Genomic DNA, 13,897 nt, shown 5'->3' with positions numbered 1-13,897 from the left:
CTCTGTCTTATGCCTGCTACAAGTAATGCGCAATGTGAACATATAATTGCTTTGTACTGTAATTGCAAGCTATTAAAAATACTTGTAGGAACGTTGCAATTACATGCTGCAGGTTTTTAGTTTCTACTCTTCTAAGTTCCAAGGTGAGAGAACAACATAAAATAGTCCTGCAACAAGTCTGCAATAAAATCTATTTGTTCACTGTCCAGGATAATCTCAGGGGAAGAGTAAACAGCAAGGGGAAAAAAGGTGATGACTAAACCCTAATGCTCTTCATCCCTGTCTGGCATCATGAAAGAAGCTCTTCAGTCATGACATGCAAAATGAAAAAAAAAAACAACAACCCCAAAATCCTTACTCCATCCAACAAATCTCCCCTGAGGGAAAGAGCGCAGTCTTACGGTGTGTTCACACCGAACGCGATGGACGCGAATAGAGCGTCAGGTTTACATGTAAAGTCAATGGAAAGGCGCGATGACGCGCGATTGCGGGTCCCGCGAAAATTCGGAAGCAGATTTGCGTCGCGAAAACGCCAAAACGCGTGAAACGCGCGTCAGTGTAGCGCGTCAGGCGCGTTTGACGCGCGAATAAAACCACGCGCGTGAGTTTTTGTGTTGCACTTTGTGCATACGCGCGTTTCGCGTCTACCGCTCGAGTTGGAAAAATCTGAACTCCAGCGTCAAATCGCGCCGCGACAACCAATCAGGAGCCTGGTGACGTGGCTCTGACCTAGGTCAAAGGGGCAGATCCAGCCAAAGCCCTTCATTCTTCATTCAGTATGGAGGAAAAGCTGATCAGCGCCGTGGCTAACCACCCCGAGCTATATGATGCCAGCTCCTATTTCTACCGAGACAGGAATAAAAAGGACCTAGCTTGGAGACACATAAGTGAGGAGATCGGGCAACCTGGTAAGTTCATTCCTTATTCTTTTTAATTTTCAGACTGACCCGATGAAGCCGTGCAAAAGCTAGCAAGCGCGCCTACTGTCCCGCGATTTTCCCACTGTTGTACAAATACCTTTCCGCTAACCAGATAATGCGTTTATTCAGAGGACATCTGCAGGAGAAAGTGGAAGAGCCTCAGGGACACATATAATAAGGAGAAGAGGTCAGAGAAGGAGAAGAGGAGTGGGTCTGCAGCAGGATCGGGGAGGAGATGGAAGTTCTTCGCGGTCATGGGGTTTCTGGACCCCTTCCTCACCCCGCGGGAGACCAGCGGAAATATGGTGCGGACCGTGGAGAACTTCTCCCCCGAGGACCAGGGACAGCCCGAAGAGGCAGCAGGGGAGTGTCAGTCAGAAGGTATGTTTACAATTAATTAATGTAGGCAGTTAATTTATGCGTGTTGTCATACAGGAATATATTTTGTTTATTAATAAACAGTATAAAGTAGTCCCGCTGTTCATCCGTCACTGCCTCGCCTTTTCGCTGATTTTTTTTATTGCACCGTACAGCTTTCAACGATGCGCATTGCATTCTGCAGCCCAAATGACAAATCTCCTCCGTGTCGTGTCTCCTGCGCTTGCCAAACTTATCATGTTTGGTTTTGATAACCATCACTTCAAATAGAAAAAAACAGCACAAAAACACTCATAACTATGACCCTCATTCGGAAATAGACACCTGCACCGGGAGCAAAAAAGGCGCACAAAAGTGGCGCCGCAGACGGAGAAAAAGCGCGGCATAATACTTTTACGTTTTAAAATCGACAAAGGTTTGCACTTTGAGAATCAACTTGTGAGAACTGTGACTACTGTTCATGTGCTGCAATAAATGGGAGACCACTGTATATAATAATAAGTATATAATAATATAATATTCTCTATGACTATTGTCTTCAACCTGTTAACATTTAATATTGTCTTGATAGAGTCAAGTTATCATGCAGCAGAGTCCTCCCCTGTTGCTTCTCCTGACTCCCCAGTCCCTGGTCCCTCCACTCCTGCTGCTGCACCCACAGGTATGAACATCAAGCACTGATAGCTTTTTACTTGCTTGGATTCCCTTGTGATCACCTTTACTAAATATCTACAACCAATCTGTTCATATCCTGTTTTTTTTTTCAATTTTGAAAATGACAATCTAGTAGCAGCCTTCTCATTTCTTTGTGGTGTTTTGTTCTGTTTTTTACAGGCCCACAGAGGAGGAGAGCTCGAAGGCGGTCGAGGGAAGGGTCCCAGGATGGTCCATCGGCGGTGGAGCTGGCTATCCTGGAGTCCCTAAAGAGGCCACGCCCGTCTGCAACAGAGTATTTCCTCCTCGGCCTTGTTCCTGCTCTGGAGAGCATGCCGCCTCAGACACGAGAATTCGTGAAATTCCAAATTCATAAATTAGTTTTTGACAACAGCACAGCTGTGCTAAATTTGGAAACATTGGACCCTAATGATCAGTAGTTTTCTGATGAGGCAGCAGCTCTCCAGGGCAGAAACAATGTTCTTATTCTTCTCCTCCTTCTCCCCTGAGGCTCTTCCACTCCAAGCTGGGTCCTTTTTATTCCTGTCTCTCTGTAAATAGTTAAATTTTATATATTTATGTTGAATCTTTTTATTACTGAATTTATATATTTTATCAAATAAACATTTATAATGACAAATGTCTCTGTTCTACTACACAGCAAATATTGGCACCCGACTTGACACAAGTAGAATTTATTTCATATTATACTAATGACAAAATATACTGATACAGTGGGATGCAAAAGTTTGGGCAACCTTGTTAATAGCCATCATTGTCCTGTACAAATCGTTATTTGTCACAATTTAAATTGTCAGTTAAATACATCATATAGGAGACACACACAGTGATATTTGAGAAGTGAAATGCAGTTCACTGGATTTACAGAAAGTGTGCAATAACTTTACACTAAATAAAGCAGGTGCATATATTGGCAACACATAAAAAGAGAAATAACATAAATATGTAGTGTATATCAATGTGTGTGTCTCCTATATGATATATGTAATTGACATTTTTTACTGTAACCGATTCATACAGGAAAATAATGACTATTAATAAGGTTGCTCAAACTTTTGCATCACACTGGTTATAGGAACATAGTGAAGACAAGTTACTTAAGAGAATAAAGAGAGGTTAGGTTATTTTGGAGTAGAGATCCATTTATTAAGAAAATTTTAAAAAGGAGAAAGTTCCCTTGTAGTTGTGGAACATGGATCCTGAGTTGGGGGGTGCCTTCGTCTGGACGTGCTTCCCATCCAGAGCTCCACAACAGAGGGGGAAGTTCCAGCGCTCCTGGAATCCCTCTGCGATGGACCGCCAGTCTTCAGTTGAAGGCACAGCCGTGAAATCGTCCACTAGACAGTCCCAGATGGCCGTCGCTACCTGGGGGATGATCTGGCTCACCATACCTATGACACCACAGCCATGCTATCATTCAACCACTGATAACAGCATAAATCGAATTAAATTAAATCGGGACTTGATGAGACCATCTGAGTATCACTAGAAATATTATAAACAGTACCAGTTTGCTATCGGTAAACACCGAGAGCATTCACTGTTAGCATAGCACATCCATGTTAGCAGTGTATAAACGATACACTGCTAACATGGATGTGCTATGCCATCAGTAAACGCCGACAGCATTCACTGTTAGCATAGCACATCCATGTTAGCAGTGTATAAACGATAGTTTATACACGCCGACAGCATTCACTGTTATAGCACATCCATGTTAGCAGTGTATACACGATACACTGCTAACATGGATGTGCTATGCCATCAGTAAACGCCGACAGCATTCACTGTTAGCATAGCACATCCATGTTAGCAGTGTATAAACGATAGTTTATACACGCCGACAGCATTCACTGTTATAGCACATCCATGTTAGCAGTGTATACACGATACACTGCTAACATGGATGTGCTATGCCATCAGTAAACACCGACAGCATTCACTGTTAGCATAGCACATCCATGTTAGCAGTGTATAAATGGCTGGTTTAGCATATATTAGCACAGGTATCAATAAAGGACTACCGTATTGACCACTTTTACTAACCTCAGGCAGACGGACAGGCGCTCTGCAGGTGGGATTGAGCGCCTGTAATTGGTGTCTAGGCGGGCGATTCTGGGACCGACACGGGAAAGCAGGTCCTCAAACTGGCCGGGTGACAGACGATGATATCGCTGGAATCTGCCGTCATCCAGGCGCAGCTCCTGGAGCAAATGGTGAAACTCACCAAACTGCTCACGCGCCTGGAGGACCTGATGGACCCAGGTACGGCGAGGACGTCTTTTACGCTGCTGCTCTGCTCTCCACAGTACATAGAGAAGGGAGACTCTCTCTTCAAGCGCTAGCTCGATAGCTGCCATCTTGCAAAACCAGGTCTGGCACAACTCCCTCCCACATTCCTCCCACATTTCCGGTTCACGCGCGTCAAAATATCATATTTTGACGCGCGATGGATTTTTCTTGGACACGCGTTGAGACGCGAATGTACACGCGTCAAATTAGGGGCGTTTGGGGCGTTTTATTCGCGTCCATCGCGTTCGGTGTGAACACACCGTTAGGTGTGGTTCTATGAGTGAATGTTTTGCATTTTAGCCTCCCCCCCCATTTTTAAAAAAGTCTTGAAGCAGTGTGGAAATAACTCATAAGAGTTTGAGAAAACTTCCTTAACTGCAGAAAATGTTTGCATACGTAGAGTCTGCAAACAGAACTGCAGGAACCAGATGATGCAGCTGCTCGGCCACATAAACCAAAAGCAACACTGCCAGCTGACCATAGGAAGGGCCGTAGGGAGAGAGCTGGAATTTAAGCACACTTTGACAGTGAAAGAGATTGGAGGGCACTTAAAAAAAGATCTAGTCAACCACAAGCATTTATGTTAGCTTGAATCAGCAAAGCTCCCACAGGTGGAACCTCCTGAATAAGCGGAGTTACGACGGGATAAGAGGTCTTGACCACAGAGCTGCATAATATAACTTCACTTACGATCTTGACTGCATATATGTTAGCACTGTTGCGCACACCCATGAAAATTGCATACTTCACTGATCTGTCAACCTGACAGTCAGCTCAGCAGAACATGATTTTTATTCTTATTAACAGCAATTTACTGCATACCACATAACTTTGGTTGCAGGCAAAAGAAAAAAAATCTGTCAGCTCTAAAAACATGCAGAATGAAGATGCAGAAAGTAGTGTGGAGCATGCAAAAACCAGATCTGCAGCACCATCTATCTACAAGGGTGAAGTACATCAAAAGGCTTCCTTCTTCTTTAGTTCACCTCACAGGTCTGTCAAAGATGTTTATTAGAAGTGAGAACTTCCCTACAATCCTCACGCCTGTAAGCATTAATATTTTAGATCTATTATAACTAGATGATAAAATATATTGTATGTAACAATTAGAATGACAGATACAAGCTGCTATTAAGTTCATGGGTATGTCTGGAGTGCTGCTGATATTAATCTTTTAAGCTCCCTTACTTCCCCAGGGATCACCATAGCAGAAGATGCTCGTGTTTGATTTGGCACAGATTTTCTGACACAAAGCTCTCATTTATCAGAGCTTGGGCTCAGCACAGGACTACACCAGCTTGCAATTCCTTAAGGCAAAGGAAATCATTCACATGTAAGGCAAACATGTTAATCACTGCACCACAGGGCTGCTATTGTGACTCAGATACACGTGACATGAGTTTTGCTTGTTTATGAAAGTTATCAGATTTCTGTTATTAAAGGCAAAAACACAGATGTAATGTAATGAATGCATTTATTGAAGAAGGAAAGTGGGAAACCACCACTGCAGTTTGGCTCAGTGAAATCATTTTCAGCTTATTGTAACAACACAGTTTACTGAGTCTCCAGCTGTCAAATACAAGTATTAATATCTATAGACGACTGGTGCAGATGGAAAACCTTCATAAACAAACTTATAATACAAAAAAGCCCACATAGGCAACTCTTCTCCCAATTATTGCTCGTGTTATGCATCTAGGCACGGAGAGTGTTAAAGTCAGTACCATCAATGTGTCAGAGTATCAGGTGACTAAATGATGTCATCTAAAAAAGGCGAGGTCACGCTCAAGATTGACTTGCTTCTTTTTGCGAGGCAAGTGGAAAGCTGTCATCTACAGGATGTTTTCAAAAATAAATATTACAATTTCAAGCAGCAATTCAATATTTTAGGAGTGTAAAATTACAGTTTCAAGAAAGCCCATAAGAATCGTATTAGCAAATTCCTTCTGTCAAACAAAAAAGGATCTGATAATGCATCCAAATGTCCCAACATTCATACATTATTGCTTTAACATTATTGCTTTAGGGTTTATTCCATCTTTAATTCAATTCAATTACCTGTAGAGGAAATGAAGGTAAACAAATTTGATTTAAATTCAGATTCTTTTCCAGTTGAGATGGTGAGTGAGTTTAAATTGCTGATGTATCACCAAAATCTTTGTTCCATTTTGTGTACATATTAAGAGTTGTTGGACTAACAGTTGGTTTGATTCGCTTCAGAGAATCCTCAAAGTCTTTCTTCTTAATGTTGCGCACCTGTGGATATACACGACAGTATAACTGTAAAAACAGTACAAATGAGACATATGTAGGATTGGAAGTAAAAGCTATTCTCTCACCTCAGCAGCAGCCATATTACGGACTTGGTCTGGTCCCAACTCTGTACAAAGCAAAGTTCATATAAGCATTAAAGATGTGGAAGTATGTGCGACTCTGTGACCAGCATGATAAAAGACTCATACCTCGTATTGGGCCAAGTGCAGCATCTCTGGCTAATGCTGTCAAATCGCTCCCTGAATATCCTGCAGTCACTCTGTGAAGAAAGTTTTGAGGGATTAATGCAAAGTGACATAAAATTATCCCTCTGAAGTCTTCAGAAGTGGAACTCACTTTGCAAGACAGGACAGTTCGTTTTGGCTCAGTGGACTCCCGTGCTTTCCCAAAAGATTTTTCAGCAGCGTAAATCTTGTCTGGAAGAACAAGAGTTACATCATATACAGTTATTAGATTTAACGGGCAACTGCTTTTTCCTCACAGGGACAGGTAGGTGTAGATAATCTTTTTCCCTTAATAAATGAAATAATAATTTTAAAACTGCATTTTGCATTTACTCAGGTTATCTTTATAAACAATTATTTCAGTATATTTGTGTATGTATATTTTTCTATGTATATACCTTCTCATCGGGTAAGGTCACATATACTCTTTTTGCAAAGCGCCTGAAGAACAAAAAACAACAAATGGTTGTAAGTCACGCATGAAAATAATCCTCCAACAAACAAAAAATATATTTACAGTATTTACAAATTGCTTTGTAAAATGTAAATACAGCCAGAATGCAATGATATGCAAATCTCATAAAACCTTATTGTATTCATGATTGAATATGGAAAACATAATATACTTAAACTGAGAAAATTTACCATTTTAAGAAAAATGCAAGGTCATTTTTAATTGGATGGCAGCAACATATTTCAAAACAGCTGCGACTTCTTTTCCCTATTTTTCATTTTATGATGTGACAAAAGTTTTCAACTGGTGAAAAGTCCGGACTGCAGGCAGGCCACTTCAGCACCTGGACTGTTCTATGAAGCCATGCTGTTCTAATAGATGTAGTATGCAGATTAATATTATCTTGCTGAAATATGCAAGGGCTTTCCTGAAAATTATGCCATGGGAGCATATGTTGCCCTAAAACCTGTATATGCTTTCAGCATTGATGGTGCCTTTCCAGATGTGCAAACTGCTAACGCCATAGGTGCTGATGCACCTCCATACCATTAGACATTTGAGCTGATTGCTGATAACAAGCCAGATGCTCCATTCTCCTCTTTAGATTCCTCTGACCACAGAACAGTTTTGCACCCGATCCATTTTAAATGAACTTTGGCCCTGACAACCCAAACTGTGTTCACAGATCATTTCTGGAAGCAGTGATTTCCATGATAGAATCACGTCTGTTTTTAATGCAGTGCTGCCTGAGGGCTCACACATTGAGCAGATTTTCAGCCTGGTCCCTTGCACACATTTCTCCAGATTCTCTGAGACTTTTAATAAGATTATGTACTATAGAGCAGCGGTCCTCAACCACCGTGCCACGGACCGGTAGCGATCCATAAGTCATTTGGTACCAGGCCGTGAGAGTTGAGGCTCGGGTGTGAAATTTCAGAGTTTTTATCGTTAACTCGGTATCCCTGGGTCTTTTCCCGTGTTGTAGTTGAACGAAATGTTTACACGTTACCATAGCGACCAGAGAGCATTAAGGGGCAGAGAGGAGGACGTTACTTTCAGTGTTGTTGGCGCATTTCAGGAAGACACTGCTAATAAAGTTACACAATTACACAGTGAATTTGCATTTATTATTACATTTACAAAATACCACAGCTTTTGTCTTGATCGTATCATTTTATTTTGTTGTATTTATCCGCAACACCTAAAGGCTTGTCTGTGAAAATATTGGCTGACATTAAACTGGTCCGTGGCGCAAATAAGGTTGGGGACCGCTGCTGTAGATGATGAGATGTGAGTTTACACTACTATCATTTGTTCTGAAACTGTAGACTATTTGTAGACAGTATTTTGCAGATTAGTGAAACTATTTACTTCTGAGATGCTCTCTAAGAGGATCTTTTTACACCCCATCGTTCTTACTTACGCATGTAGTTGCAAAAATTTCAAATGTTAAAATTTGGCTTTATGAGATCAGAAAATTGAGGCATTCTGCTTTTCTTTTGCATTTTACACAGGATTTAAACATTTTTGGAAATGTTAATGTAAAACAGCATAACATACCTTAATATTGCTTCATCGAGCTCCTGGGGCCTGTTAGTTGCTCCCATTACAAGTACCCTGTCATCCTTTCCTGACTGCACCTGAAACCCAGAAGAAGAACTTCAGAGAAAACACCACGGCTCTCCAAGTTAACTAGGATTTGAGCTCCTCTGACAATGTTTGATGAGTTAATTGCTGAGCTCTGCTGTGTTTAACAAATTTCTGAACTTACCCCGTCAAACTCAATGAGGAACTCAGTTTTTAAACGGCGAGAGGCGTCGTGCTCCCCCTCCCTCCTTTCACAGAGCAAGCTGTCCACTTCATCTGAGTGTCAAACAGTAAACAGTGAGGTTTATTCATGAGCTGAACATTTTTGAGATACACTGGTGTTTAAGGCACATCTATTCTTTAGTGTAACACACACCGATGAAGATTACTGAGGGCTGTAACTCTCTTGCAACCGCAAAGAGTGCTCGTACAAGCTTCTCGCCTTCTCCCACCTGTGATGGTGACGACATGAAACATTTAGAAGGACAAAAATGAGCTAGTAGGCAGAGAGAGCTCATTAAAAACTGTTAAAAGTGTTTCTTACATATTTGGAGGTCAAACTAGCAGCACTGATGTTGAAGAATGTTGCATTAGACTCTGCAGCAACTGCTTTGGCCTTGCAAGAGGAAATAAATGGCTGTGATTCAACTGAGGATAATAAGGGCTATCAACAGCTCTATGCAAAATACAAAACAGTTTAAAACATGACGCATATGATTTGTTGTGCTGTAAAAGGAACTTACGAGCATGGTCTTCCCATTTCCTGGTGGGCCAAATAAAAGCAAGCCACGTGCAGGAGCTCTCAGACCAGTAAAGAGCTAAACAGGAAAATGTAACAAAAAAAAAACTTTGCATCTTAACAAAGAAAACCTTTGAAAGTGTATTCATGGTAAGCAGACAGATAAAGGTTAAGAAGTAATAACCTCAGGTCTTAAGGCAGGAAGGATGACAATTTCTTGAAGTGCTTGCTTTGCCAGATCCTGCCCTGCGATGTCATCAAATGACACAGTCGCTCCACTGCAGTGAACAGAGGAAATATTTTAAATGTGCAATACTTTTTTTTTTTTTTTTTTTAATTTCACCCAGGGAAAAATGTCTTGTTGATTGTGATGCTTCTGATACCTTTCTACAATTTCATTCATAATTAAGTTGGCCAGTTTACTATCCACATTCTTGAAGTTTTTCATATCCCTCTTCGGGGGTTGTTTCACAGCTGCCGGTCTTCCATTCTGAGTTTTTCCCACCCGAGCGGTTGTCTTAGCAGGAATAAGATTGTCCCAGAAAGCATTACACATTAGAAAGGTAGCTTCAAATGGCATGTGCCTGCACTATTAAATAACCAAAAAAACCCACAAACCTTTGCATCAGTTAGTCTTAATGAAGGTCTTACAGGAGTGGAGGGTCTGATGGTGGTGGAAACACCTGCGGGTTGACTTTTAGGAACTGACTTTGGCTGTGGAAGAGCATGACGTGATGTCCCTTGGGGGTCATTTCTCCTTTTAGAGGCTAGTGTCGTCTCTGTGAAGGAAGACATTTGATGATTTCCAGCATGCCTTCTCAGTAGGGCTGGGCCATATTATACCGTTCACGGTAATACCGGTATAATGTTAGGCAACGATAGGAAAATGAAATATCGCGATAGAATGGGAGTAAAACGCGCATGCGCAGTGCCTTTGTTTTCATACGCACATGGCCGATTGTTGAGTGAAACAGATGAACCAGAATTGGTTTGTAAAAATGGTGCAACTTCCGTGATGTGGAACTGGTTTGGTGTTTGTCCGTCAGATACACAACAAAGCACATTTTTTTGCAGAACATGCAAGCGGCCGTTGTTATTGTCGTATTTGTCGGACTAAGATGCTCTTAAATCTGGGAGTAATCTGGGTCCTAAACTCCGTATACTTCAGGTCAAACAACACTGCAGCATCACTAAGAGTTAAAAACTGTCTAAATTCTTTCATCTTTAATAAAACGATCAGCATTGCTGCTTTACCAGGTGTAACTATAAAGTTTAACTTCCAGGCATCCATGAAAACAAAAGTTATTACATTTAACGGAGTTAGAAGTTAGCAGGAAGCTAGCGGAAGTTAGCTCGCTAGTTTCGCTAGTTACCTAAGCATGATATTGCATGTTCTGACTGAGAGATTTCTGAAAAAAATCAAACGTACAGCTCTGCTATCACTTCCAACATAAATGAAGACAGGAAACTAAACAGCAGTGACGTTTGTAGGGTTACTGAAGTTGGGCTAGCTGGTATATAATGATGTGCTACGTGATCGCTAGCGACACAGCTATGTTAGCATAACATAAACAGTGAAGCTGGAGGACGAACACTAACACTTTTCCACTTATAAAAGTTAAGGTTCTTCATGGTTAGAAACAAATGCAATCGCATGGCAGGATGCTGTAAACGGACCAAACTTCAGTCAGGAGAACAACTGAGATAATCCATCCACAATACGAGGTTAGTCATTAATATACTGCAACAACATGGGAATAGAGCAGCTGCCAGAGAATTCAACATTAATGAATCAATGGTACAGAAGTGGAGGAAGCAAGAAGAATGAGTTTAATAAAGTTTGATTTATCTGACTGCTTTGTTTCGCTTAATGTGCCTTATAATCCCGTGCACCTTATGGTCCGAAAAATACGTACTGCACACTGCAGTTTAATGTTGCAAAGCACCTCTTTTTAACTTCAGTGGATATTATACATGGTTATGCTCAGGATATGTCAGCCCATTTCTACTGGAAATGCCTTTTGGTTAAACTTTCAGCAAGGAATTTGCATTTGCACTGTTACATTTTTATAAAGCTTTAATGTACATAAAAACCAGCTTCTTGTTTAAGTGAAAATAAATGGAAGGTTGTCTTTTTGCGCTAGTAATGTTGTGGAGTTGTATTTTGTCTCGCATCAATTATATCGTCGGTTATATCGTTATCGCAAATTTTCAAATATATATCGTGATAAATATTTTTGGCCATATCGCCCTGCTCTACTTCTCAGCATACATTACTTTGATAAAAATAATCAAGGCCAACTCACCTAAAAGGGTAAGCCTGTCTTTTGCCATGGTGAGGTTGGTGACCATTTTATCCTGGAGTCTCTTTGCTCGGTCATACTGCTCTCCTGCTTAAAAATACACTGAGTATGAAGTTACAGCTGATTGACAGCTCACAGCATACCTGAATGTATTTGTAATACCTTGCCCAGTGAGCTCTATTGCAATACCCCTTTCAAGCTCAGAAATCCCTTTCTTGTACCACTGCACAGCCTCCTTCTTCTCACCTGTTATGACAGAAAGGATGAGGTGTTTATTACTCTCTTGCACACGTACAACAGCATTTAATAACTCAATAAAAATTAATAACACAATAAACAAACCTGTGTCGTCCTCGTCGATCTTCAGTGCCTTGGATATATACTCAAACGCCTGCTTGTGGATGTTTTTTATAACTTCAGCGCTGTCTTTGGGCTTACTTGCGTTTGTTTTGGTCGACATTACTCTCGCGCTACTTCCCCCTGTTCTCAGTCATAACAAGCTAAGCTAGTCATAAACGAAAACGTTTAGGCTTTAAATCGCATTTAAAGGTGATGCAGTCCTCTTTCATGGGACAAAACACGACGCTTTAACTTCATAGAATAAAAATTCGGGCGCTTCGTGACAACACAAACATTTCCAACACAAGCTTCCGGTTTACCGAGCGACCCAGACAGACTCCGCCCCTCTCCGTTCGACGCAACAGCGCTAGAAGGCGCCCGCAGAGCTCGTCCTCGTGAATGTACCGTTACAGTCATTAATGGACATTTTACTAGGTAAACAGAAAATACACTATTTAAAGGTAAAAACAAAAACATATTTTGTTTTATCCCTTATATAGTATAAGTAACGCAAAAGAAGCAAAGACAATTTTAAAAAAACTTATGTAATTTCCTTTTTATTAAAGAAAAATTATATAGAACAAGAAGTAACTTCCGGTTGAATTCCAGACTAAAAGTATGCGATGTCTGCATATTTCCGGGACACAAACTGAAAATCTTTTTTTCTAAAACCTTAATAATGTGCACATACTGGTTCTCTTTAAAACAAACAAACCAACAAAAAACAAAGCATGACATTTTTAACAGAGGAAGGGTTAGCCATTCAGTCTTTTTTAATTCCACCCATTTCTTATCACTATACCTGTGTTGTGTGCTGCACCCATATGGTTGAATGAAAACTGAATTCAGGTATAACAACATGACTACAGCTTTATTTGATAAGTACGTTTTACATGAGTGGCACGAGACTAACCACTGAAGATCAGTGAGACAACTCTGAAGATCAGCTAAAAGTATGTGAAGATAAATAACTGTCACTAGACATTCGTATTAGTGTAATAATGTGCTCATACTGATTTGTGATGCTGATTTTTGTTTGAGAACGCAGTCTCACTTTAACAAGACTCAACCACAAATCTAAATGTTTGCAGAAAAGTTATGTCACCACCTACAGTGAAACATCTATTTTGACAAACATTTGTGTTCATTGTTATCCAAAACCCAAATGCTAAACAGAAAATAAATCTGAAGAGCATAATTATGGTAAACAGAATTAAAAACATTTAGAAGGAATAACCTCAGGTCTTAAAGCAGGAAAGTTGACAATTTCTTGAAGCACTTTTCCAAATACTGTCCGTACAGTACATTGTTACAGCATAGGAGGGCCAGATATCCTTGGAAACATCTGTAAGGTGGATTTTGGAAACTGGCTTTGGTTTTGGAAGGACGAGATTAAGTGTCATTTGTCTCCTCTCCTTTTAAAGGGTGTTTTCTTACCTAAATAAGCTGATAAATAAGCTCTTTTCACATAGAGAAAATCTAAGCAAACAAAAATGCGCCACTACGAAGCACATTAGAATGTTCAGTCCGCCCCAAGCACATCTGGCCAATAAAGCAGATGTGTCTGACCAATAAGCCAATAAGCTGACTGAACTCAAGTTTAACAGGGTTTCACACCTTTGTTGTGAGAATGTTCAGCCCACTTACTGGACAGATGTGTCTGGGGCAGGAGTAACAAAAGTAAACAATTGTTGACAATTTTATCTTATTGT

At 40.6% G+C, this 13,897-nt stretch overlaps 2 protein-coding genes and 1 long non-coding RNA gene across 3 annotated transcripts; 1 reads left to right on the top strand and 2 right to left on the bottom strand.

Moving 5' to 3' along the window:
• The first annotated feature begins 400 nt into the window (after positions 1 to 400).
• Positions 401 to 2,965, top strand: LOC146695732 (uncharacterized). The gene is made up of 4 exons (XM_085478108.1): positions 401 to 908; positions 1,050 to 1,301; positions 1,870 to 1,959; positions 2,133 to 2,965. Exons 1-4 carry the CDS (start codon positions 779 to 781, stop codon positions 2,390 to 2,392), a joined length of 732 nt encoding a protein of 243 aa, XP_085334234.1. The 5' UTR covers positions 401 to 778; the 3' UTR covers positions 2,393 to 2,965.
• A 129-nt stretch (positions 2,966 to 3,094) lies between these two features.
• Positions 3,095 to 4,525, bottom strand: LOC146695731 (uncharacterized). The gene is made up of 2 exons (XR_014923624.1): positions 4,020 to 4,525; positions 3,095 to 3,364 (listed from the first exon to the last, which is right to left on the bottom strand). It is a non-coding gene; the product is annotated as an uncharacterized LOC146695731 (long non-coding RNA).
• A 1,197-nt stretch (positions 4,526 to 5,722) lies between these two features.
• On the bottom strand, positions 5,723 to 12,535 carry LOC146695730 (spastin-like). The gene is made up of 16 exons (XM_085478105.1): positions 12,189 to 12,535; positions 12,009 to 12,092; positions 11,850 to 11,933; positions 10,162 to 10,322; positions 9,927 to 10,060; positions 9,728 to 9,821; positions 9,548 to 9,622; positions 9,349 to 9,420; positions 9,181 to 9,256; positions 8,989 to 9,080; positions 8,778 to 8,857; positions 7,162 to 7,204; positions 6,876 to 6,955; positions 6,728 to 6,798; positions 6,605 to 6,645; positions 5,723 to 6,521 (listed from the first exon to the last, which is right to left on the bottom strand). The coding sequence occupies exons 1-16, from the start codon at positions 12,304 to 12,306 to the stop codon at positions 6,396 to 6,398; spliced, it is 1,431 nt and encodes a 476-aa protein (XP_085334231.1). The 5' UTR covers positions 12,307 to 12,535; the 3' UTR covers positions 5,723 to 6,395.
• Between the last annotated feature and the right edge of the window lie 1,362 nt (positions 12,536 to 13,897).

The sequence above is a fragment of the Copadichromis virginalis genome, linkage group LG13 (assembly GCF_057382275.1).
Source record: "Copadichromis virginalis isolate Kocher_CV1m ecotype Utaka linkage group LG13, C_Virginalis_male_GT1.1, whole genome shotgun sequence".
Lineage (NCBI taxonomy): Eukaryota > Metazoa > Chordata > Actinopteri > Cichliformes > Cichlidae > Copadichromis > Copadichromis virginalis.
This window is presented reverse-complemented; position numbering and strand designations above follow the sequence as displayed.

Coding starts and splice junctions, on each gene's coding strand:
- LOC146695732 (XM_085478108.1), top strand. CDS start 779: ATGGAGGAAAAGCTGATCAGCGCCGTGGCTAACCACCCCGAGCTATAT. Junction 909..1,049: donor TGAGGAGATCGGGCAACCTG/GTAAGTTCATTC, acceptor GCGTTTATTCAG/AGGACATCTGCAGGAGAAAG. Junction 1,302..1,869: donor AGGGGAGTGTCAGTCAGAAG/GTATGTTTACAA, acceptor TTGTCTTGATAG/AGTCAAGTTATCATGCAGCA.
- LOC146695730 (XM_085478105.1), bottom strand. CDS start 12,306: ATGTCGACCAAAACAAACGCAAGTAAGCCCAAAGACAGCGCTGAAGTT. Junction 9,822..9,926: donor ATGAATGAAATTGTAGAAAG/GTATCAGAAGCA, acceptor TGTTCACTGCAG/TGGAGCGACTGTGTCATTTG. Junction 6,522..6,604: donor GTAATATGGCTGCTGCTGAG/GTGAGAGAATAG, acceptor GTATATCCACAG/GTGCGCAACATTAAGAAGAA.